The sequence below is a fragment of the Eretmochelys imbricata genome, chromosome 1 (assembly GCF_965152235.1).
Source record: "Eretmochelys imbricata isolate rEreImb1 chromosome 1, rEreImb1.hap1, whole genome shotgun sequence".
In the NCBI taxonomy this organism is placed as follows: domain Eukaryota; kingdom Metazoa; phylum Chordata; order Testudines; family Cheloniidae; genus Eretmochelys; species Eretmochelys imbricata.
In genome coordinates this window covers 18,273,571-18,297,471 of record NC_135572.1, presented here as the reverse complement: position 1 = coordinate 18,297,471, position 23,901 = coordinate 18,273,571, and the positions used below count along the sequence as shown (strand labels likewise).

General features: G+C 44.5%; 1 protein-coding gene across 5 annotated transcripts in view; it reads left to right on the top strand.

Moving 5' to 3' along the window:
• The window catches only part of NARS2 (asparaginyl-tRNA synthetase 2, mitochondrial), a 90,882-nt gene that overhangs the window by 19,117 nt on the left and 47,864 nt on the right, over positions 1 to 23,901 (top strand). For 4 of the 5 annotated variants that reach the window (XR_013344833.1, XM_077807494.1, XM_077807513.1 and 1 more), the window contains exon 6: positions 5,128 to 5,228. The exons of the other annotated variant lie outside the window; for it this stretch is intronic. Coding sequence is in view for 3 of the 4 variants with exons in the window: in XM_077807494.1 (XP_077663620.1) it covers positions 5,128 to 5,228 (101 nt within the window). In the remaining variant the exon portion in view is untranslated. The remainder of the gene's footprint in view (positions 1 to 5,127; positions 5,229 to 23,901) is intronic. 5 annotated transcript variants of the gene reach the window in all.

Sequence of the window (23,901 nt, the reverse complement as noted above, 5' to 3'; positions counted from 1 at the left end):
CGCCAGTTTGTGGGGGAGGTTTTTAAAAGAAAGCAGTGTTTTTTTATATTTTGTATCTGAGCGTAAAACACTTGGTTTGTGTGAAGAAAATATCACGGGCCTGATTTTGCTGGAACGGCAACCCTCTAGAATTGAGGTGCAGCTCCTCAATAATGTGAATTATCATAGGTCTGTTGATTTCAGTGGAGCAGTGCAGGTTTACACCCGCCGAGAATCTGGCTGTTTAAATATGGTGTAATGAAGCATGGTCTGTATGGAGGTAAACTATCCTCTGATCTGAGAATGAAGGTAGCTGACCGTATATCTTAGAGGTGAACAGCAGAGCTTTAAAAAAACAAAAACAAAACAGGTTCCAAGCTAGTAAGAAAAATGGCAACTTGAAGAAGCTCAAAGGCTCTAGAACACTGAATGAGCTCAACCTAGTAACGCTCCATGAGGTCCTTCTATTTTACAAGCTGGGAACTGATGCAGGAAGTGACAGATCACGTGGCAGGTCCTTGGCAAAGCTGGGAATAGATGCAGGGGCCTAAATTTTGAGAGCTGGATATTGTAGGCACCTGAACCCACATCCTACACCCAGATAAGTGGTCTGACTTTTGTTTTCAGAAATGTTCTGCCTCCAGAGCGCCTTTTGAAGGCACTGGGAATTGTGGTTGCTCAGATCCTTTGAAAAGCAGGCCATTTATTTAGGTGCCCAGCTTTTAACACCCAGGTGTCCTGTCTTTCTCTGCTTTGCACATTCTGGCAGACCATGCTGTCTCCCCTGAGTTCAAAATCTGTTCCTCTCGCCATAGGCATAACAAGCTGTGGGAGGGAGGGGGGAGGAGCGGGAACACGGTGCACTCAGGGGAGGAGGCGGGGAAGGGGCGGAGAAGTTGGTGCCTGTACCTCTTGCACGTAGCTGTCAGGTTCTGAGTTCAGGTTCTGAGTTCAGGTATTTGTATTTCCTTTGTCAGTGCGGTCACTGCTAGGGTGAAACTTGCGAGCTGTTGGATGGTGCATAGTGACTGTACAAAGCAGTTTAGTTCAGGAAGTGTAGAACACCATGCCCAGCTACAGGAGAAATTTGAAGTCAAACAGAATGTAACTAGCCTCGAGGGAATTCAGCCAGAGCACCCATATCTTGTGAAAAGTGCTCTCGAATCATTAATGACCACAAGCAGTTGAGCTTACGTGCCTCATCCTAAAGTTACCTTGGAGAAGGAATATTTTACTTTAGAATGAAATAAACTTCAGCAATAGGAGAGAAAACCGTCTGGATCTAGTGAGTAAACTTGAGGAAGGGGGTAGATGGAGAAGATCTTAACTAAGAATGTTTAATAAGAAACCTTGCATTTTTTACAAGGGTGGAGACAACCCTGCCAAGCCCCCTGCCCCTCAAAATTAGGGGTTACATGAACAAATGAAATACCGAGTTTGAAACAGTTATAATTTCTCCATTTATTAGAAGTGGACATATGTAATCATGGTACAAAACCACTCATTAGAGCAATATCCAACAGCTTTTCTTTTCTTTTTAACTCTAGGCCCTCCCCCAATAAAAATGTTGTCTATGCCCAGCTAAATGTTCCAGGGTGTTTTTTTGTGTGCAAATTGTTCAATGACCTGGAAAGATACGCAAGAGCTGGAAGAAAAGGTCATTTGTGGCTCTGTGCTCCTATAACGTGTAATCTCCATATTGCTGGAGTCTTTTATTTTTTCAATGATAGAATAACAATGAAGAAGCAAGAGAATATTCCATTTTCTTTTTTTCTCATTACCATAACCCTTTTTCTAATAGAATCAAGTTCATTTCCCTGTGAAAGAAAAATAGCACTGATCAAAATTTTTTTAATAAACTTGAGCCGACCTGCCTTAGATGAAAAACACACCCATTCATCCCCTCCCCTATTTTCTTATCAGACTTAAAATTGAGCCTTTATGGCAGTGATGTGTGAAACTAAAGATATTCTATTGGCAGAAATTCTTAAAGATTTTATTTTCCATGATCTTTGTGGAGAAGAATGAAATAATGCTTAAGGTTCAGGACTAGATTGGACAGTCTGGGTTTGTTCTCCAGTACTGCTTTTCAAATGATTCAAACCTTTAATTTTGGATGCCTCAGTTTCTTAAAAACTTAGGAACTGATTTCCACTCCCCACCCCCTGAGGTTCTGAGCATTTACAGCTCTGATTAGCTGTGTGTTCTCAGCTCCTCTGGAATTCAAACCCTAAGTGTCCCAGTCTGAGCTCCTGAAATTAGGTTACTGCTGAAAATTCAGGCTTCCACCTCTTTGTGCCCGTTTCCCTATCTGTAAAACGGGTTGAGTAGAGGCACTCCCTCCCTGTGCTTTACATTGCATCTTGTTATACTCTTTTGTTGCTCTTCCTATTATAACCCTGCCCTTTGATTGCCTCACAATGTAAGTTGTGCTCTCTTGCAATAACATACACTTCAATTACATGACCATTTGCATAGACTTCAAGCAAAATTCAGAGTTGCTAACCCACTTCTAGTCCTATAGGCCTGTGTAACTGAAGTAAGAAGAGCTGCATATTTTTAGCTTTCTCCAAGGACCCCACAGTGGCATATAAATGTGAATCCCCCACTTCTGTTACAAAGTAAATTTCTTCTATTGCTGTTTGCATTACAGTAATGCTTGGAGGCACCAACAACAATCAAGGCCCCACTGTGCTGTACACCTAGTAAGAGATTGTCTGTGCCCTGAAGAACTTAGTCTTACAAGACAAATGAAGTGCTTTTCTCCCCATTTCACTAATGAGAGACTGAGGCACAGAGAGATTGTGACTCATCCAAGGTCATGCCAGGCGTCTTTGGCAGAGCCAGGGAACTAGACCCAGTTCTCCTGAGTCCCAGTGCAGTGCATTATCCACAAGACTTTCCTCCCTAGCTCGTTTCTGCTGCACTTGGTGGCTTTTTTCCCTTGTCAGTCTTTTTGCTTTCTGTTACCACATTAGTAAATTATTTCAGAGCCATATAATAACCTTAGGTATTCACCAAAGTTTAAGGGCCATATCCTGCACTTGATGTGTATGCTACCATTGAAGTCAGTGGGAACCAGCCTTCAACCAAAATTTGGCCTACTCATGTGGTTATAATACACCGATCCTGTAAACACTTAAGCACATGCATAAATTGACTCATCTGACTAGTCCCGTTGACTTTGATGGGACTGTTCATGTGACTATTTAGACCTGTGCAGGATCGAGAGGGAAATAGTTTTCTGTGTCCTTTTCTAATAGCTGAACACACTGCTGTCTTACAGAAAATTGTTTATAATGCAGTTAATTCTGTTGCTGGGGTCGGGGGTTGGGAATAGGAATTTGTATTTGTTACAAACCATGTTTCATGGCTTATATAAGCAGGCAGTCCAGTGTTCCCTCTAATTTTTCCCACCCATGTGGAGAATTAATTTTATATGTATCAATATGGAGGTGATGTGTGACCTCCGTATTGGGGCACATAACAAAATTTTATATGTATCAATATGGAGGTGATGTGTGACCTCCGTATTGGGGCACATAACAAAATTCATGTGGCGGGGTAGGGCTGATGGGTTCAGAGTGTGGGAGAGGGTTCAGGGTGGGGGTAGAGGGTTGGGGTATGTGGGGGGTGAGGGCTCCGGCTGGGGATGCGGGCTCTGGGGTGGGGGATGAGGGGGTTGGGATGTGGGGGGGTGTGAGGCCAGGGATGAGGAGTTTGGGGTGCAGGCTGTCCCGGGGCTACAGCGGGGAGAGAGGCTCCCTGCCACGGCAGATCCGGCTGGGCTGGGTGGGGGTGGGGCTCCTCTCCCCAGCAGCTCCGGAGGGGCTGGGCCAGGCCGGGCCGGGTGACTGTGCGGCCTTAAATAGTCTGCTGCATGGCCGCGCAGCTTACAGGGAACCTAGGCAGCCACCCATAAATTGTGTGTCCCTCTCCACTCTCTCATATATGCAATTTATAACTAGTTAGTGACTTAAATACAATCACATGCCACTACTGTCTAAATCAGGGGTGGGCAAACTACGGCCCGAGGGCTGCATCCGGCCCTCCAGATGTTTTAGTCCGGCCCTCGAGATCCCTCCGGGGAGCGGGGTTGGAGGCTTGCCGCACTGCATGCGGCTACGGGAAGCAGCAGCATGTTCCTCCTCCGGCTCCTACGCTTAGGGGCAGCCAGGGGGATCCGTACAATGCCCCTGGCCCAAGCGCCCCTGCAGCTCCCATTGGCCGGGAACCGTGATCAATGGGAGCTGCATGGACGGCACGTGCGGACGGGGCAGTGTGCAGAGCTGCCTGGCCACGCCTCCGTGTAGGAGCCGGAGGGGGGACATGCTGCTGCTTCTGGGAGCTGCTTGAGGTAAGCGCCACCTAGAGCCTGCACCCCGACCCCCTCCTTCGCCCCAACCCCCTTCCCCAGCCCTGATCCCCCTCCCGCCCTCCGAACCCCTCGGTCCCAGTCCAGAGCACCCTCCTGTACCTCCAACCCCTCATCCCCAGTCCCACCCCAGAGCCCGCAGCTGGAGCCCTCACTCCCTCCCGTACCCCAACCCCCCATTTTGTGAGTATTCATGGCTCGCCATACAATTTCCATACCCAGATGTGGCCCTTGGGTCAAAAAGTTTGCCCACCCCTGGTCTAAATCCTCCTTAAGAGACAATTAAGAATCTCTTTTTGGTATATTTCCAACTTTTGGAGTTGGTTTCTCTCCCTTTCCCCCTCCAGATGTTCTGTGGGCTACTTCAGTGACAACAGGTGATACCATTTTAAATCACGCTGAGGCCCTGTCTAGACTGGAGATTAGCCCCAGGTTCTCATGCATATCATGGCTTTCCCTGTCTACATTAGTGGTTTCCATGGTGCAGCTATGCTGAAATAGGAGGTAATTGCCAAGTTAGAAAAGGCCCCAAACTGGTTTTGAAATGGAATTAGCTTGAACTACTTTTAAAACCAATTAGACAGTGCTCCTGGTGTAGACAAGCCCCTGGTGTATGGCTTTACTCCTGGAATCATGGGACCTTGTCCTGTTCTTTTTTCATTTGGATTGAAGCACCTGTAATTTTCTGAGGAGGGGCACGAATGATAAATTAGGAGCCAGGATCCTTAATTGTCGATTAATAGTCTGGCATGTTGTGTGTTCTTGACTTACAGACATCAAATAAAGTACAGGAACCTGGGGAAAACTCCCATTTCTTCAATGTTCCTGCCTTCCTGACCGTCTCTGGACAGCTCCATCTGGAAGTGATGGCTGGGTATGGAAATCTTTTTTTCTTGACCTAAGGGAGTCTCATAAAACTCGGTCAGAGCTTCTGTCCAGTAGGCTTTGTTTCACATGTTCCACCTTCCATGTGCTTGCCAAACACCAAGTTGGGCATTGTTTTGTGGTCAGTGCTATAGAGTCCAAATCACTGTTTGAAGAAAGCTGGATTCCATTTGAATTCTGGAGAACGAGTCAGGGTGTAAATTTAAGATACAAACTCTCCTCCGTCCCCCCTGGAAGAAGGTCAGTGAGAGGTTATCACAGAGATCCAGGCTGGGACGTGACTTTTATGTAATAACTTAGTTATTATCATTATCTGTTATTTGTCCAGGACCTTATCCAGCATCGCTTAATGGGGAAATCTGCTTCCCTTTAGACCAATGCTGTTCCTGGTCTTTGTTTCTCTTCCTTCCCCATCCTTTCTCTGTTTCTATCCCTTTTCCCGGTGTTTGTGTGCTTTCTCTCTTCTTCCCTCTGCATCTCCTTCCCTGCAGAACTCCCAGTGCTTACTATGCTTTTGCTCCCAACACCTCCCCTTTTCCAGCTGTGAAAGTAATCAGCAATTGAATAGTTGTTGATGATATTGCAGTGTTGTCATTAGCCTTCAGTGTTAACACCCCCATGAGATGTAGGGGATGTGAGAATTCACACCTATCAGTGCCACTGTTTCAGTCTCTCTGCAGACTCGGGTCTGGTCTACACTAAGCTTTCACAATGATTTAACTTAATTGTTAGATTAAACGAGTGGGTCCCCCTCCCCACATGTTGGTGTCATTCTATTGATACAAAGGTGTTTCTCTCGGGGCTTGTCTTCACTACTGGGGAGATCTACGCTGCTGCAGTCAATGCAGCGGGTGTCAATTTAGCTGGTCTAGTGAAGACCCACTAAATCAACGGCAGAGTGCTCTCCGATCGACTCCAGTACTCTAGTCCCTGAGAAGAATAAGGTAAGTTGACCGGAGAGCGTCTCCCATCGACACAGCGCAGTGAAGACACCGGGGTAAGTTGACCGAAGCTACATCGACTCCAGCTACATTATTCACGTAGCTGGAGTAGCGTAACTTGGGCCGATTTACCCCAGTAGTGAAGACAAGCCCTCACTACAGCTGGGTTGCACTAGTTAAGTCTGTGCTTCTCCTGATTGAATGAAATTGTTGTAAAAACTGAGCATTTAGCAGGCCTCAGAAAGACAGCAGTGTGTCAGCTTACCATGCAGTGCACATTAGGAAGGTGATCCTCGTAACCATGGAGGAAAGAACCCTTTATTTTTTAATGAAAGCTTTGGTTCTGCAGAGTTGAATGTTCAGTGGCATCCTCAGAAATACATCACCAAACAAGTCAGGTGTTTGAAATCTCTGAGTTAGAGAACAGGATTGAGAGACTTGGGTGCTAGTGTGGTTTCTAGTGCATATTTGCTGTATGACCCTGGGCAAGAGTCACTCTTGCCTCAGTTTGCCCATTGAAGAACTGGGTATAATAACCTACTTCACGCTGCTGTTGCAAAGCTAATTGACTCTCAGTAAACAATCTCCATCTGATAGAGTCCAGGCCAGGGAGAAGTAAAACTTGTATAGTAGCGTATATCCATTGACCGCTAAGGATGAAATCCTGATCTCAGTGAAATCAGTTGCAGAACTCCCACTCGCTGGAGTTGGGCCAAGCTTTCACCCCTAGAGACCGAGAATATAAGGTGCTGTGGAAGTTTTACTTCTCTCTGGCTTGGGCTCTAACAGCCCACCAAAGCACCTAAGGTCAGCTGAGGTGCTCATACTAAGTTTTCACGAGAGTGGATATGCTTCGCAGAGTGTCCTTGACATGCTCTCTAACTTGCTGCCCTGACTGTTCTGACAGAAGTGGAGCTTACTGACAGCCTAAGGCTATTATATCCTCCAGGGCAGTTGTCTGCAGGATGAGATGATGAGAGAGTTGAGAGAAGGTTGATAATTTGTAGGGGGGAGGTGTTTTTCTGCACCTCTGAAAAAGGTGGGATTTTATTTGTGTGTGTGATGAAATTACATCCATGCCCACTGACCTTTATTGGAGGACATACTCCTATAAATCAAATAAGGATGAAATGGTATTTTAACTTAATAACATCTCCATTAAATTAGTCTCTTTTCTCAGAATAGCACACCGCCTACTCTGGGACTAGAGAGAAAACTAATTGAACAAATACCAGGTCTTTTCTTCTAAATATTACTCCACTGGCATCATTCAGATGCTCCTCGTTATCTAAAAAGGGAAAAAATGGGGGACCTTGTTGCACCTAGTACAGGATGTTATAGCTTCATGCTTTATTCTGCAATAACATGTTGTTTTTCCAAGCATTTTAAATAGATCAAACGCCAACTAAATTTAGCTGAGCTATATTTATTCTTGATCTATAGCTGTTCTGAGAACCTGCTCCTTTTTTTTTTTTTTTTTTTTGATTAAACGACATATTTCTGAGGTTTATAACCAAAATGCTATTAAATAGCTCAATCTTCAAAAACAGACCAAGTGAGAAGTCCCTGTGGGCTCAAAAATATCCGTCATGGAGATGCATCATAGTTTCGTTGTGATATTAACTGTAACATAAGCGCTGCCATACTGGGTCAGACCGTGGTCCATCTTGCCCACTATTCTGTCTCCATCAGCGGCCTATGCCAGAGCTTCAGGGTGGGTGTACAGAACAGAGCTATTAAGGAGTGATCCACTCATCTTCCACTTCTGGAAGTCAGAGGTTTAGGGTTGCTCCAAGCATGTGGTTGAATCCCTGACCATCTTGACTAATAGCCATTGATAGACTTATTCTCCATCTAGCTTACCTAGTTCTTTTTTCAACCCAGTTATACTTTTGGCCATCACAACATCCTATGGCAATGAGTTCCACAGGTTAATTGTGCATTGTGTGAAAATTTACTTTCTCTTGTTTGTATTAAACCTGCTGCCTATTAATTTCATTGGATGACCCCTGGTTTTTGTATTGTGGGTAAGGGAAAATAACACTTCTCTATTAACTTTTTCCATACCATTCATGATTTTATATACTTTTATCATATGCCCCTTCATTCTCTTTTCTCAGCTGAGCAGCCCTAATCTTTTTAGTGTATCCTTGTAGGGAAGCCATTCCATACCCTCAATCATCTTTGTTGCCCTTCTCTGAATCTTTTCCAGTTCCACTGTATACTTTTTGAGGTGGGATGACCAGAACTGGACACAGTATTCAAGGTGTGGGCTCACTATGGATTTATATAGTGGTATTATGATATTTTCAGTCTCATTATCTATCCTTTTCCTAACTTATTGTTAGCCTTTTTGACTGCTACTGCGCATTGAGTGAAAGTTTTCAGAGAACTGTCCATGGTGACTCCAAGATCTCTTTATTGGGTGATAATGGCTAATGTATAACCTATCATAGTATTTACATAGTTGGGATTATTTTTTCCAGCGCGCATTACTTTGCACTTATCAATGTTGAATTTCATCTGTCATTTTGTTGCCCAGTCACCTAGTTTTGTGACAGGTTTCAGAGTAACAGCTGTGTTAGTCTGTATTTGAAAAAAGAAAAGGAGTACTTGTGGCACCTTAGAGACTAACCAATTTATTTGAGCATAAGCTTTTGTGAGCTACAGCTCACTTCATCGGATGCATACTGTGGAACGTGTAGAAGATCTTTTTATACACACAAAGCATGAAAAAATACCTCCCCCCACCCCACTCTCCTGCTGGTACTAGCTTATCTAAAGTGACCACTCTCCTTACAATGTGTATGATAATCAAGGTGGGCCATTTCCAGCACAAATCCAGGGTATAACAAGAACGTCTGAAGGGGGGTGGGGGGGTAGGAAAAAACAAGGGGAAATAGGTTACGTTGCATAATGACTTAGCCACTCCCAGTCTCTATTCAAGCCTAAGTTAATTGTATCCAATTTGCCAATGAATTCCAATTCAGCAGTCTCTCGCTGGAGTCTGGATTTGAAGTTTTTCTGTTGTAATATCGCAACTTTCATATCTGTAATCGCGTGACCAGAGAGATTGAAGTGTTCTCTGACTAGTTTATGAATGTTATAATTCTTGACGTCTGATTTGTGACCATTTATTCTTTTACGTAGAGACTGTCCAGTTTGACCAATGTACATGGCAGAGGGGCATTGCTGGCACATGATGGCATATATCACATTGGTGGATGTGCAGGCATTCTGTTATTTTCTTTGTTAGGCCTGTCCTGTAGTAGGTAACTTCTGGGAACTCTTCTGGCTCTATCAATCTGTTTCTTCACTTCCGCAGGTGGGTATTGTAGTTGTAAGAATGCTTGATAGAGATCTTGTAGGTGTTTGCCTCTGTCTGAGGGGTTGGAGCAAATGCGGTTGTATCGCAGAGCTGGGCTGTAGACGATGGATCGTGTGGTGTGGTCAGGGTGAAAGCTGGAGGCATGTAGGTAGGAATAGCGGTCAGTAGGTTTCCGGTATAGGGTGGTGTTTATGTGACCATCGTTTATTAGCGCTGTAGTGTGCAGGGAGTGGATCTCTTGTGTGGACTGGACCAGGCTGAGGTAGATGGTGGGATGGAAATTGTTGAAATCATGGTGTAATTCCTCAAGGACTTCTTTCCCATGGGTCCAGATGATGAAGATGTCATCAATATAGCGCAAGTAGAGTAGGGGCGTTAGGGGACGAGAGCTGAGGAAGCGTTGTTCTAAGTCAGCCATAAAAATGTTGGCATACTGTGGGGCCATGCGGGTACCCATAGCAGTGCCGCTGATCTGAAGGTATACATTGTCCCCAAATGTGAAATAGTTATGGGTAAGGACAAAGTCACAAAGTTCAGCCACCAGGTTAGCCGTGACATTATCGGGGATAGTGTTCTTGACGGCTTGTAGTCCATCTTTGTGTGGAATGTTGGTGTAGAGGGCTTCTACATCCATAGTGGCCGGGATGGTGTTATCAGGGAGATCACCGATGGATTGTAGTTTCCTCAGGAAGTCAGTGGTGTCTCGAAGGTAGCTGGGAGTGCGGGTAGCGTAGGGCCTGAGGAGGGAGTCTACATAACCAGACAATCCTGCTGTCAGGGTGCCAATGCCTGAGATGATGGGGCGCCCAGGATTTCCAGGTTTATGGATTTTAGGATTGAATAGAGACTGGGAGTGGCTAAGTCATTATGCAAGGTAACCTATTTCCCCTTGTTTTTTCCTACCCCGCCCCCCCCCCCAAGACGTTCTTGTTATACCCTGGATTTGTGCTGGAAACGGCCCACCTTGATTATCATACACATTGTAAGGAGAGTGGTCACTTTAGATAAGCAATTACCAACAGGAGAGTGGGTTTGTGTGGCGGGGGGAGGGGGAGAAAACCTGGATTTGTGCTGGAAATGGCCCAACTTGATTATCATACACATTGTAAGGAGAGTGATCACTTTAGATAAGCTATTACCAGCAGGAGAGTGGGGTGGGGGGAGGTATTTTTTCATGCTTTGTGTGTATAAAAAGATCTTCTACACTTTCCACAGTATGCATCCGATGAAGTGAGCTGTAGCTCACAAAAGCTTATGCTCAAATAAATTGGTTAGTCTCTAAGGTGCCACAAGTACTCCTTTTCTTTCTAGTTTTGTGAGATACCTTTGTAACTCCTAGCAGTCTGCTTTGGACTTACAAAATTATTCAAGATAGTTATCATCTACAAACTTTTCCACTTTACTTTTCACCCCCTTTTCCAGACTGTTAATGAATATGTTGAACAGCACGGATCCCAGTACAGATCCTTGGGGGACCCTGCTGTTCATCTCTCTCCATTGTGACTGTTGATTCCCAACCTTTGTTTCCTATCTTTCAACCAGTTACTGATTCATGAGAGGACCTCTCCTCTTATCCCATGGCTGCTTAGTTTCCTTAAGAGTCTTTGGTGATGGAATTTCTCAGAGGCTTTCTGAAAATCCAAGTATGCCGTATCAACTGGATCACCCTTATCCACATGTTTGTTGACTCCCTCAGAGAATTCTCATAAATTGGTGAGGCATGATTTCCCTTTACAAAAACCGTGTTGACACTTCCCCAACAAATCATATCCATTAATTCTGTTCCTTATTATAGTTTCAACCAGTTTACCCGGTACTGAAGTTAGGCTCACCAGCCTGTAATTGCCAGCATCTCCTATTGAGCCCTTCTTAAAAATTGGCCTGACATTAGCTACCGTCTAGTCATCTGGTACAGAAGCTGCTGCTTCTTTCTTCGTTTTCCTTTATGCTGCTTTTCCTGATGAGTGTTGTGGCAGCGGCGGCAGTATGGAGAGTAAGGGGGACTAGACCTCCCTTTGCTCCACAACAGATGTCAGCTCCTTCTGGGGGGTTCCCCAATGTTCTCAGGCCAGCAGGGAGATATAATCCCTCCAGCATGTGCTGGGTCAGCCTCAGGGCCTCCTCCCAGTGGGACGTGCTCAGTAGAGTTCCAAAGGAAGCCTCCCTGTGGGCATCTTTATCAGGTGCCCAAACTACCTCGACTAGCTCCTCTCAATCCGGAGGAGTAGTGGCTCTACTCCGAGGCTCTCCCGAATAGCCGAGCCCCTCACCCTGTCTTGGAGAGTAAGCCCACCCACCCTGTGAAGAAACCTCATTTCTGCCACTTCTACTTGTAATCTCGTCCTTTTGGTCATTACCCAAAGTTCGTGACCATAGGTGAGGATGGGGATGTACATTGACCTTTAAACCAAGAATAATAGAATATCAAGGTTGGAAGGGACCTCAGGAGGTCATCTAGTCCAACCCCTGCTCAAAGCAGGACCAATCCCCAATTTTTGCCCCAGATCCCTAAATGGCCCCCTCAAGGATTGAATTCACAACCCTGGGTTTAGCAGGCCAATGCTCAAACCACTGAGCTATCAGCATTGTCCTGGTTCCTAAGGGTTTTGGAGGAAAACCCCTGTTCCATCTACCCCATGTAGCCAAGTCCTGCCCTGACCTGCTTGGGAAACAGGAGTGGGCAGACACCTTCAGAAGTCTGTTAGTAGCTGGGGTGGAGCAAAACGGGGATGGAAGACCGGAAATAGCTCTGGAAAGCAGGGCTTATGCAGAGTATTGAAGAGAGCTTATTGAGAAGATGAGAGAGAGTGTGGTTGGGTTGAATGGGTAAAAGCAGAGGTTCCTCAGCTGCTTTTTCCAAGCATAGAGCCATAGGGATGAGCAGGCAGTTTGTTGGCAAATAGCCTTTGGGAACAGTTTTGGATATTTCTCTTTCTTCCCTGTGCCTCATTGCAAATTCTTTAGTGACCCCCAAGGTCATGCGTAGAGCTGGAACTGTATTTAGCTTTTGCTGCCATAGTATCTAGAAACTTGGTTTAAAAAAAGGTTTCAGAGTAGCAGCTGTGTTAGTCTGTATCCGCAAAAAGAAAAGGAGTACTTGTGGCACCTTAGAGACTAACAAATTTATTTGAACATAAGCTTTTGTGAGCTACAGATTCTGCAGGAACTGCTTTTACCCCTTGAGAAAGACTGACATTGAGCACCGCCCCCTATTCACTCAGTATGATCCCACAGAAATGGCCTGCTTTTCAGTATAAGAGCAAAGTAACCTTTATAACCAACATTTTTAAATTGGCTCTTGATTGTATTTAAACAGAAGACTGGTTGAGACCTTAACTGTAGGCGGCCCGCTATAGTTAGCCATAGCTTTTTTCCTAATTTCCTATGTATTTCCTGCTAGTTACTTTCTCTGAGGCATGGATGTTTTTTTCACACATTTTTCTGTTCAGGTTCATGTCTCTCCCTCATCACTATCGTAGTCTGTGTTTGTAAAGCACATAGCACAATGAGGTGCTGGTCAATGACTGAGGCTTCTTGGTCGTGCCACAATAGTCGTCATAATTAAGCAACCTGACTAGCATTTGTCATAAATTATGTCCCTTTGTAATCCTAAGAACAGAGACCTTACTAAAGCAGATGGGACTTCTGAGATTTTATTTGCAGCTCACCTTAGGGCACCCTTTCCCAAAAGGCTAGGTATGCCCCCCGGGAGGGTACGAAGTATTAGCTGCAGTGATGGGTGCAGATCGGCGTCTCAGTTATTCTCCAGAGCCCCAGCTTTAAGGTTAAGACTATGGCTGTTCTAGTTGCACAGAGAATCTCAAAACTGTGACCCATGTGTAACAATGGAACAATGTCTGCCTGTGTTTGCGGAGAGCCTGAAAAAAAACAGCCCTGAGGTGTGAACTGCCCTATTCTTTTTGGTGGCTGCTCAGACGTCAGTAAACTTGAATGTCAATATTTCACTGCTCATCCGAACATGGAGGAAAGGAGTAGTATCACACTAGAAGGATCTACACTATCTGCTGGGACTGACCACTCGTTTTGGGGTAGGCTTTAACAACACAGAGCAGGGCTTCGTTTTCCCATTGGTATCATTTTCCTGAAGAAGGCTTAGCTTTCAGAAGGTTGGGAAATGCTGCCTTAAAGAATGATGAAATTCGATGCTTCTCAATTATGCAGCACATGAAAGGAGATTCCCTCCTGTATTCTCTTCATGCACATCACTGCTCTGCCTTGTACAGTCTTAAATACGTTTGGATGCAGATGCGTGAATGCTGTATAGGACCTATTCAGCACCCCTGCTGTTAAGAGTTACCAAGTGTAAGGCGTAATTGGCTAATTTATCTTGGATCCTTTTAAAACAAAACTCTTCATGAAGTGTCTTGTGCAACATTTGTCTGAATCACCCTCATAACACAGACTCTTGTAATTAGATGGCAAACTAACTTCCATTAATTAGACTGGTACAGACACTTAATTGGAGCTATAAAAAGCAGCCATGACATGTCTGTTTTAATTCAATTACTGCACACTACAGTCTTGTTTGTAATTGCTCTAGTGATTTTTAATTACTTTTTTTTTATTTGATGGGAATGCGATTTTAGTGTTTAAAGCAGGGGACCTGGGAATTGGGACTCCTGCTCAGAGGTTTGCAACTTGCTTGGACAAGCTGTTTGACCTCTCTCTACTCATCTGTAAACTGGGGTGACATCCCTGGGGGTACAATCAGTACAAGAGATGTGCTAGGTTGACGGTCAGCATGGCGAGACGTCCTCTAGTTGAGGCACATGCTGTTGGGCTTGATGCAACGATGGTCTGAAGTAAATAGGATTAAATTCAATAAGGACAAATGCAAAGTACTCCACTTAGGAAGGAACAATCAGTTTCACACATACAAAATGGGAAATGACTGCCTAGGAAGGAGTACAGTACTGTGGAAAAGAATCTGGAGGGTCATAGTGGACCACAAGCTAAATATGAGTCAGCAGTGTAACACTGTTGCAAAAAAAGCGAACATCCTTCTGGGATGTATTAGCAGGAGTGTTGTAAGCCAGACACGAGAAGCAATTCTTCTGCGCTACTCGGTGCTGATTAGGCCTCAGTTCGCATATTGTGTCCGGTTCTAGGTGCCACATTTCAGGAAGGATGTGGACAAATTGGAGAAAGTCCAGAGAAGAGCAACAAAAATGATTAAAGGTTTAGAAAACATGCCTTCTGAGGGAAAATTGAAAAAATTGGATTTGTTTAGTCTGAAGAAGAGAAGACTGAGAGGGGACATAACAGTTTTCAAGTACATAAAAGGTTGTTACAAGGAGGAGGGAGAAAAGTTGTTCTTAACCTCTGAGGATAGGACAAGAAGCAGTGGGCTTAAATTGCAACAAGGGCTTTTTAGGTTGGACATTAGGAAAAACTTCCTAACTGTCAGAGTGGTTAAGCTCTGGAATAAATAAATAAAATAAAACCTAGGGAGGTTTATGAATCTCCATTTTTAGAGGGTTTTCCCTTCACCCTCCCACTTCCCTGGTTCTTGTCACACAGACAGTAAGGAGCAAAAGACCGGAAGTCTGAAGCACAGACAACACGATGTTTATTGGGGTTAGTTTCCAAGCAAGCAGTCGGGCTTATCTCTATACGCCAGTAGAGCCTGTTCCCTGTTGTCCCCAGCGTTTACCCCGTATCCCCCTTCCCAGCTCTGATGCTGCAGAGCGTTTACCTCGTGTCCCCTTCCCAGTTTTGATGCCGCAGAGCCTTGCCTGTGTCCCTGTTCCCCATTCCCATTCTCCCCCCTTAGCAAGCATGAGTCCAATTTCCCTTCCACCCACTTCCTGTTTATGTAGTAATAGTCTCAGCTATACCTTAACCAATCATTTTACTGAAATTTAACTAACCAATTGTATTCCACTACCCTAATTAACTTACACCTAGCAACATTTATTGTATGGCAGACAGAAACAATTTGAGAACCAGACAGATTAACAATAGAAAAGTGGGGGCCATAAAGATAAAACGTACAGAAATGAGGGTTTCACAACCATTGAGAAGTGATTTCTTGCCAGACAGGGTGATATCAAACTAAATTCTCTTTAACTGTCTTAAGTTCTGTTTAAAACTTCAGAAAAACCAAAAGTGTGAAAGAGGGGGTGGGGTGGAAAGCAACCAATTAACCCCGTGAAGTTGTTTTAAAGTACAGGATAACAGCAGCAAATTAAGCAAACTGAGGAGGAGGAGAAGGAAAAGAAGAAATGGGTATAGTTAGCTCTGAGCCAAAAGTAGGACTCCTGGGGTTGAAACAGTTGGGGACGGTTTCGGTTGGACATTAGGAAAAACTTCCTAACTGTCAGGGTGGTTAAGCCCTGGAATAAATTGCCCAGGGAGGTTGTGGAATCTCCATCATTGGAAATTTTTAAGAGCAGGTTAGACAAACACCTGTCAGGGATGGTCTAGATCAGTGGTTCCCAAACTTGTTCCGCTGCTTGTCCAGGGAAAGCCCCGGGCGGGCCGGGCCAGTTTGTTTACCTGCCGCCTCTGCAGGTTTGGCCGATCGTGGCTCCCAGGGTCCGCGGTTCGCTGCTCCAAGCCAATGGGAACTGCTGGAAGCAGCGGCCAGTACGTCCCCTGGAGCAGCTCCCTGTGCCAGCTGTATCTCAGGAACTGACTGTAGTTAGCTGAAGGCAGAAAGCAAACTCTTGCTGCTTTCCACACCTCCCTTAAAACAAACTGATTGCATCACAAAACAAACAACAGCAAGCATTTCTTTAAAGATGAACAGTGCTTGCACCCTAAGAAAAAGAAAGTGGAAGTGATGTGTAACAGCACTACCTGGCGAATGTTGCCATAACCACTTTTTTTCAGGATTTTAGCATAGTCGTTCATTTGTTTTGCATGCTGTAGGTTTTGAAACCTGCAGGATTTAAATACTTGGATCCAGACTTTTAAAGGGGCCTCAGCCGTATTTCCATTCGTACATCGGAGCAGCTGTGTGCGTAATTTTTGAGCACTGTTTTTGTGCTGCATGCAATCAGTAGAATACAGGGACTACACATAGTTTGAAAAAATTGATGCTTTAAAAAACTCTTTAAAGCCACTCCACTGCAATTTGAGGAGGGTGTGCATCCTCTCCAGCACAGAGGGTAAAGATGGGACACAACTGCTTTCATTAAAGTCGTGTTCTTTGCCCCTCTCATGATCAGGTTTTGAATGAGATCTTTGCTACATATTTTATCTCAGTTTGTGGAACATTTTGTGTCATTCCACTATGAAATGTCCCAGTTAGCTAAGACATGGGAATGGTTATTTGAACTAATGCCTAAAAACTGGTGTGCTGTCATTGCTAATCTGGAGGCTTTATTGATTTTTTAAAAAATAAAGTGATTTGATGAAAATCAAAACCAGGGAAAAACAAAACTCCACTGAAAATAAGACATCATATAGTAAATGCAGAGGAGTAGTGCTTAGATCTCAGTTCTATTTGTGGTCCAGCCATAAGCTTGCAGTATGGCTTGAAGCAATTCATTTTACCTCTGTGTGCTGCAGTTTCCCCATCTGTAAAATAAGGATAATGCACAGGTGTGTTGTGAGGCTTAATTCGTATGTCACGTGCTTAGAGGGCCTGGGATGGCAGGTGGATGTAGAAATGCAAAGAATATGATTAATATTTGTTTATTAGATGATATGAATATGCCTGGATCTGTGTCAATCTGACCTGGGTGACCCTATATTAATTTTGTTTGGTACCTCCTTCAATGTCTTTATCCCCAATTCTTTGCACCGAGAGCAGAACTGATGAAATTGCAACTGGAGAGAGCCAGGCCTCTAGGTATGGTTGTGCTATTGTTCCGGGCCCGCTCTTCATCCTGCAGCGGGTGCAGGGCTCCGTTTGCCCCTTGGCAATCACGGTGTGGGAGACTGCTGCCTGATCTGACTGACTGGTGGCAGAAGTTTGGCACTTCTCAGTCCGTGCCTGTCTAACCATCTCAGATAGCAGCTTGTTTTTGGCTGTATACAGAAGGAAGTATAGTTCTACCTTGTCACATCAAGTATTGAAACAGCAGCCACCAGCATCTCCTGCATAGGCCTAAAGCCACCCTTGCATTGCATGAGCAAATGGTCGAGGTGTATCTTTCCACGTCTATAGTTATCAGTAGAGCTGATCAAAAAGACTATATTTTACAGAAATTATTTCAAATGAATTTTTCCAAATTTTTTCAACAAAAATCCCCCAAACCTGAAAATAAATATATATATATAAAAACTAAAAAAATGGACTTTTTGTCACCCCAGTGTCTGTTTTTCAAATGAAGGCAGGGTGGGGACGAGGAAGAAGTTGGGGCAAAATCACGTGTTTTGCTTTTTCTCAAGTTTTTTAAAACAAATATTCATTGTAAATGTTTGTTTTCAAGAAAGGCCATTTTTCATCTTGAAAGGAGTTTCAGTTAAAGAGTGTGAGCCGGCTCCAGCCAGCAGCCCCGTTCTATCTCCTTTCCTCCCACTGACTTTCTTAGGATCAGTGGGTGCTCAGCTTCTCTGACAGCCTGGCCCTGTGTGCGTTGGCTCTGCCTGCTTGAATGAGCAGCGGCATATAGTGCTTTGTATCCTGAAAGGTCCCACGGCCTGTCGCGAACCGCAGCATTGCTTAAAGACAGCCTCCCCTGAGTTTAGAGTGGCAGCCAGCTGGTGCCCAGTGGTTGAGGGAGGGGGAGTCTTGGCCTTGGACATTGGGGCAAAATCCTCCATTTATGGAAAGTGCCTGGGGGGCAGGTTGGCCCTCAGTGATAAAAGCCTCATAAAATGAGCAAGGTCAGGTGAAATACAATGGAACTATGTAAGAATGAGCCTTTTTTGCACTCCTCTTCGGCTTCCTTTCTGTCCAGAGAGGACAGCATGCTGAGGAAGCTCAGCCTCAGGTGCTTTCCCATCCTTATCTGCTGCTCCTACTCTCTCTTGACGTCATGTCTTGCTTACCACCCTTGGATTGACACACTTTTTAGGTTTTTGATCTGACGTTTAAGAAAGGGCTTTTCATCTGGGAACAGACTGTGGGGGTGGAGGATCAGCAAAGAGAACACTATCTTTGTAGGTCACATTCTGTGTCCACTTACTCTTGTTTCAGAAAAGGATTTATTCCCACTCAGCACAGGTTGCCTTCTGGGTCAAACCTGCCCTGAAGACCCATTCCAGTGATTTCTTTGTGTTGGCAATGCACCTGCAACTTTGGGAGCACTGCAGCAAAACAAATAAGAAGTAATAAACGTGTGTATGTGTGGTCTAGTAGCTAGCCCTGAGTCAGGACTCCTGGGTCCTATTCCCAGCCTTGTCACTAACTTGCTGCGTGATGGTTATTAAGCTGACTGTGTAAAATGGCTCAGAGGTATATTTGCTTAGTTCGGTGACACAAGTAAGTCTTTATTATTCCTGCAGAGCCCTCGCTGTGAGAAGGGGAGCTGGATCCTTTCCTTGCCCATGAGTGATTAGCAGAATTGTTAACTAAAGTTGAATTGCAGCATAAAAGTCATCAATGGAGCTGGGTGGCTGAGTCCAAGTCTGCAATGTTGCTGTGCTGGTTTAAAGATGTGCTTTTAAGCCAGTTTAAAGTGGTGTAGCTTTGGGCCTCTTATATTGGTTTAAACCTAGCTCTTACCATTTAACATGCTCCTGTAATAGTTGTTTTTTAAATCGACTTGAGTGAAACCAGCGTAACTTCTACATATGGACAAGCCGTGAGAAAGGGAAGTGGGGATAGCCAGCCATCAGCCGCCTGGCTGCTCCCCACGAAATGGGTCAAATGGGAGAGAACCAGGAGGATTTGAGTAGCAAGGGAAATAGAGGTGTTGGAGTGGAGAGAGATGGTCATTTTCCCCGTGTCTTGGTTTCCCTTGGTCCTGGGAATATACATACAGGTCGGACTCGACTAATGATCTCTGAGTACAGTTCGAAGACCTGGATCACAAGGGCTCAGTCCTGCAAGGTGCTGAGCGCTGTGACCCCAATCCAACAAAGCACTTAGGCTCGTGCTTAACGTGGAACATGTGAGTAGTTCCATTGACTTAGATGGGGCCAGTCACATGCCTAAAATTAAGCATGTGCCTCAGCGCTTTGCTGGATCAGGGCCAGAGTGTTCAGCATCTTACAGGATTTAACATGCTGGTGCCATAGGATGTGTGCTTTGTGTGGTACAGTACAATGTTGGGCTCCAGACTGGGAGTGAATGAGAAGAGAAGTGAATGAAATCAAATAGCAGTTTTGGAGAGAGAGCAGTTTATTAAAGGTAGTGTTGCACTCTTTGCTAGTGCTGTTTTCATTCAGATAGTGTCTATTAGCACTGTGAACAGTTGGCTCCGGTGGGCTCAGTCCTGCTTTGTGTGAAATTGGCTACCGAGGGTCTTGTTTCAAAGCCTATTTTGTGTTCCTGTGGTAGCATATATCAGGACAGTATTACAGACAATAATGCCCCAGCTGCCACGCTTTGGCACACGTTAGGGTTTGTCTGGTATCTTACCCCCCACTCGCCCCCGGTTGCATCTGAGGACATAAAAGGGCCTGATTTTCAGAGGTGCTGAGAACCATCAGCTCCCATTGACTTCAGTTGGGATTGAGGGTGCTCAGTACTTCTTGGGATTCTCCATCACTGACCATTTTTAAATCAAGATTGGCTCCGTTTCTAAAAGCTCTGCTCCAGGAATTGTTTTGGGGAAGTTCTATGGCCTGTGTTATACTGGAGGTCAGGCTAGATGGTCACAGTTGTCCTCGTTGGCCTTGGAATCTATGAATCTTATGAAAATTAAGCTCCTGATTTTCAGATGTCACTTTCAAACGCTAAGGTTATGTCTGTACTGCGATAAACTCATGGCACGGAGTCCTAGAGACTGGGTCAGCTGGCTCAGGCTGTGGAGCTAAAAATAGGAGTGTAGACATTTGGGCTTGGGCTGGAGCCTGGGCTCTAAGACCCTCCCCGCACATGAGGTCTCAGAGTCTGGGCTTCACCCCAAGCCCAAATGGTAACTGGGATAAAATACAGCATGATTTTACAAAAGGTAGATTGTGCCAGACCAATGTGAGCTCCTTCTTTGAGAAGAAAAGTAATTTTTTTTTAGACAAAGGAAATGCAGTAGGTCTAATCTACTTGGATTTCAGTAAGGCATTTGATACAGTTCCACATAGGAAATTATTAATTAAATTGGAGAAGATGGGAATTAATATGAGAATTGAAAGGGGGATAAGGAACTGATTAAAAGGGGAGACTACAATGGGTCATGCTGAAAGGTGAACTGTCAGGCTGGAGGGAGGGTACTAGTGGAGTTCCTCAGGAATCGGTCTCGGTACCAATCTTATTTAACATTAACATAATGAGCTTGGCATAAAAAGTGGGAGTGTGCTAATAAAATTTATGGATGACACAAAGTTAGGAAGTATTGCCAATATTGAGGAGAGCTGGAATACCATACAAGAAGATCTGGATGACCTTGAAAACTGAGTAAAAGAAATGGGATGAAATTTAACAGTGCAAAGTACAAGGTCATGCACTTAGCGACTAACAACAAGATATTTTGCTATAAGGACTTATCAGTTGGAAGTGACAGAGGAGGACAAAGACCTGGGTGTATTGATTGATCACAGGATGACTATGAACTGCCAATGTGATGTGGATGTGACAAAGGCTAATGCATTCCTAGGATGCATCAGGCGAAGTATTTCCAGTAGAGACAGAGAAGTCTTTATACCATTATACAAAGCACTAGTAAGACCTCATTTGGAATACTGTGTGCAATTCTGGTCTCCCATGTTTAAGAAAGATGAATTCGAACTGGAACAGGTGCAGAGAAGGGCTAGTAGGATGACCCAAGGAATGGAAAACCTACCTAATGAGAGGAGACTCAAAGAGCTTGGCTTGTTTAGCCTAACCAAAAGAAGGCTATGGGGATATATGATTGCTCTCTATAAATGCACCAGAGGGATAAATACCAGGGAGGGAGAGGAGTTATTTAAGTTAAGCACCAATGTGGACACAAGAACAAACAGATATAAAGTGGCCATCAATAAATTTAGGCTTGAAATTAGCTGAAGGTTTCTAACCATCAGAGGAACGAATTTCTGGAAAAGCTTTCCAAGGGGATCTGTGGCGGCAGAAACCTAACTGGCTTCAAGACTGAGTTTGATAAATTTATGGAGGGGATAGTATGAGAAGACTGCCTACAATGGCATGTAGCCGATCTGCAACTGCTAGCTGCCGATATCTCCAGCGGCTGGTGATGGGATACTAGATGGGGAGGGCTCTTTCGCTGGGTGTCTGGCTGGTGGGTCTTGCCCACGTTCTCAGGATCTAACTGATCACCTTATTTACGGTTTGGAAGGAATTTTCCTTCAGGTCAGATTGGCAGAGATGTTGGGGTGCAGGGAGTTCACCTTCCTGTGCAGCATGGGGTAGGGGATACTTGCAGGTTTAAACTGGTATAAATGGTGGATTCTCCGTAACTTGAAGTCTTTAAATCATGATTTGAGGACTTCAGTAACTCAGCCAGAGATTAGGGGTACATTACAGGAGTGGGTGGGTGAGGTTCTGTGGCCTGCAATTTGCAGGAGGTCAGACTCGATAGTCCCGGTAATTACAGGCCTGTAAACCTGACTTCAGTACCGGGCAAACTGGTTGAAACTGTAGTAAAGAACAATATTGTCAGACGTATAGATGAACATAATTTGTTGAGGAAGCATCAACATGGTTTTAGTAAAGGGAAATCACGCCTCACCAATCTACTATAATTCTTTGAGGGGGGTCAGCAAGCATAGGGACCAAGGGGATCCAGTGGATATAGTGTACTTAGATTTTCAGAAAGCCTTTGACAGGGTCCCTCACCAAAGGCTCTATGCAAAGTAAGCTGCCCCAGGATAAGAGGGAAGGTGCTCTCATGGGTTGGTAACTGGTTAAAAGATAGGAAACAAAGGGAAGGTATAAATGGACAGTTTTCAGAATGGAGAGAGGTAAATAGTGGTGTCCCCCAGGGGTCTGTTCTGGGACCAGTCCTATTCAACATATTCAGAAATGATCTGGAAAAAGGAGTAAACAGTGAAGTGGCAAAATTTGCAGTTGATACACAATTACTAAAGATAGTTAAGACCCAGGCAGACTGGGAGGAGCTACAAAAGGATCTCTCAAAACTGGGTGACTGGGCAACAAAATGGCAAATGAAATTCAGTGTTCATAAATGCAAAGTAATGCACATTGGAAAGCATAATCCCAACTATACATATAAAGTGATGGGGTCTAAATTAGCTGTTACCACTCAAGAAAGAGATTTTTGAGTCATTGTGGAGAGTTCTCTGAAAACATTCACTCAATGTGCAGCGGCAGTCAAAAAAGCGAGCAGAATTCTGGGAATAATTAAGAAAGGGATAGATAATGGGACAGAAAATATGTTGCCTCTATATAAATCCATCGTATGCCCACATCTTGAATACTGAGTGCAGATGTGGTCACCCCATCTCAAAACAGGTGTACTGGAATTGGAAAACGTTCAGAAAAGGGCAACAAAAATGATTAGGGGTATGGTATGGCTTCCGTATGAGGAGAGATTAATAAGACTGGGGCTTTTCATCTTGGAAAAGAGACGGCTAAAGGGAGATATGATAGAGACCTATAAAATCATGACTGGTGTAGCGAAAGTAGATAAGGAAGTGTTGTTTACTACTTCTCATAACACAAGAACTAGGGGTCACCAAATGAAATTAATAGGCAGCAGGTTTAAAACAAATAAAAGGAAGTATTTCTTCACACAACACACAGTCAACCTATGGAACTCCTTGCCAGAGTGTGTTGTGAAAGCCAAGACCATAAGAAAAAAGAACTAAATAAATTCATGGAGGATAGGTCCATCAATGGCTATTAGCCAGGCTGCGCAGCAATGGTGTCCCTAGCCTCTGTTACAAGAAGCTGGGAATGAGCGACAGGGGATGGATCACTTGATGATTATCTGTTCTGTTCATTCCCTCTGGGGCACCTGTCACTGGCCACTGTCAGAAGACAGGGTACTGGGCTAGATAGACCCTTGGTCTGACCCAGTAGGGCCATTCTTATGTTCTTATCACGATGGTCCTTTCTGACTTTAAAGTCTGAGTCTATGCTACAATTTGATATCTCTGGAGCCTGAGCACCACGAGCCAGAGTAGACTGACGTGGGCCAGCCACAGCCACGCCAGGAGTCTTTTATTGCAGTGTAAACATACGCTACTGGTCTTAAGGGAACTGGGAATGTTATTAATTGTATCGCAGTAGCATCTAAGAACCCCAGTCATGGATCAGCCTCTTGTGCTTGGGAGGAGCTCCCCGTAAACATGCGCAAAGCTAGTTCCCTATTCTCCTTCAAATGCCTCCTTAAAATTTTCCTTTGCTGTGATACGTT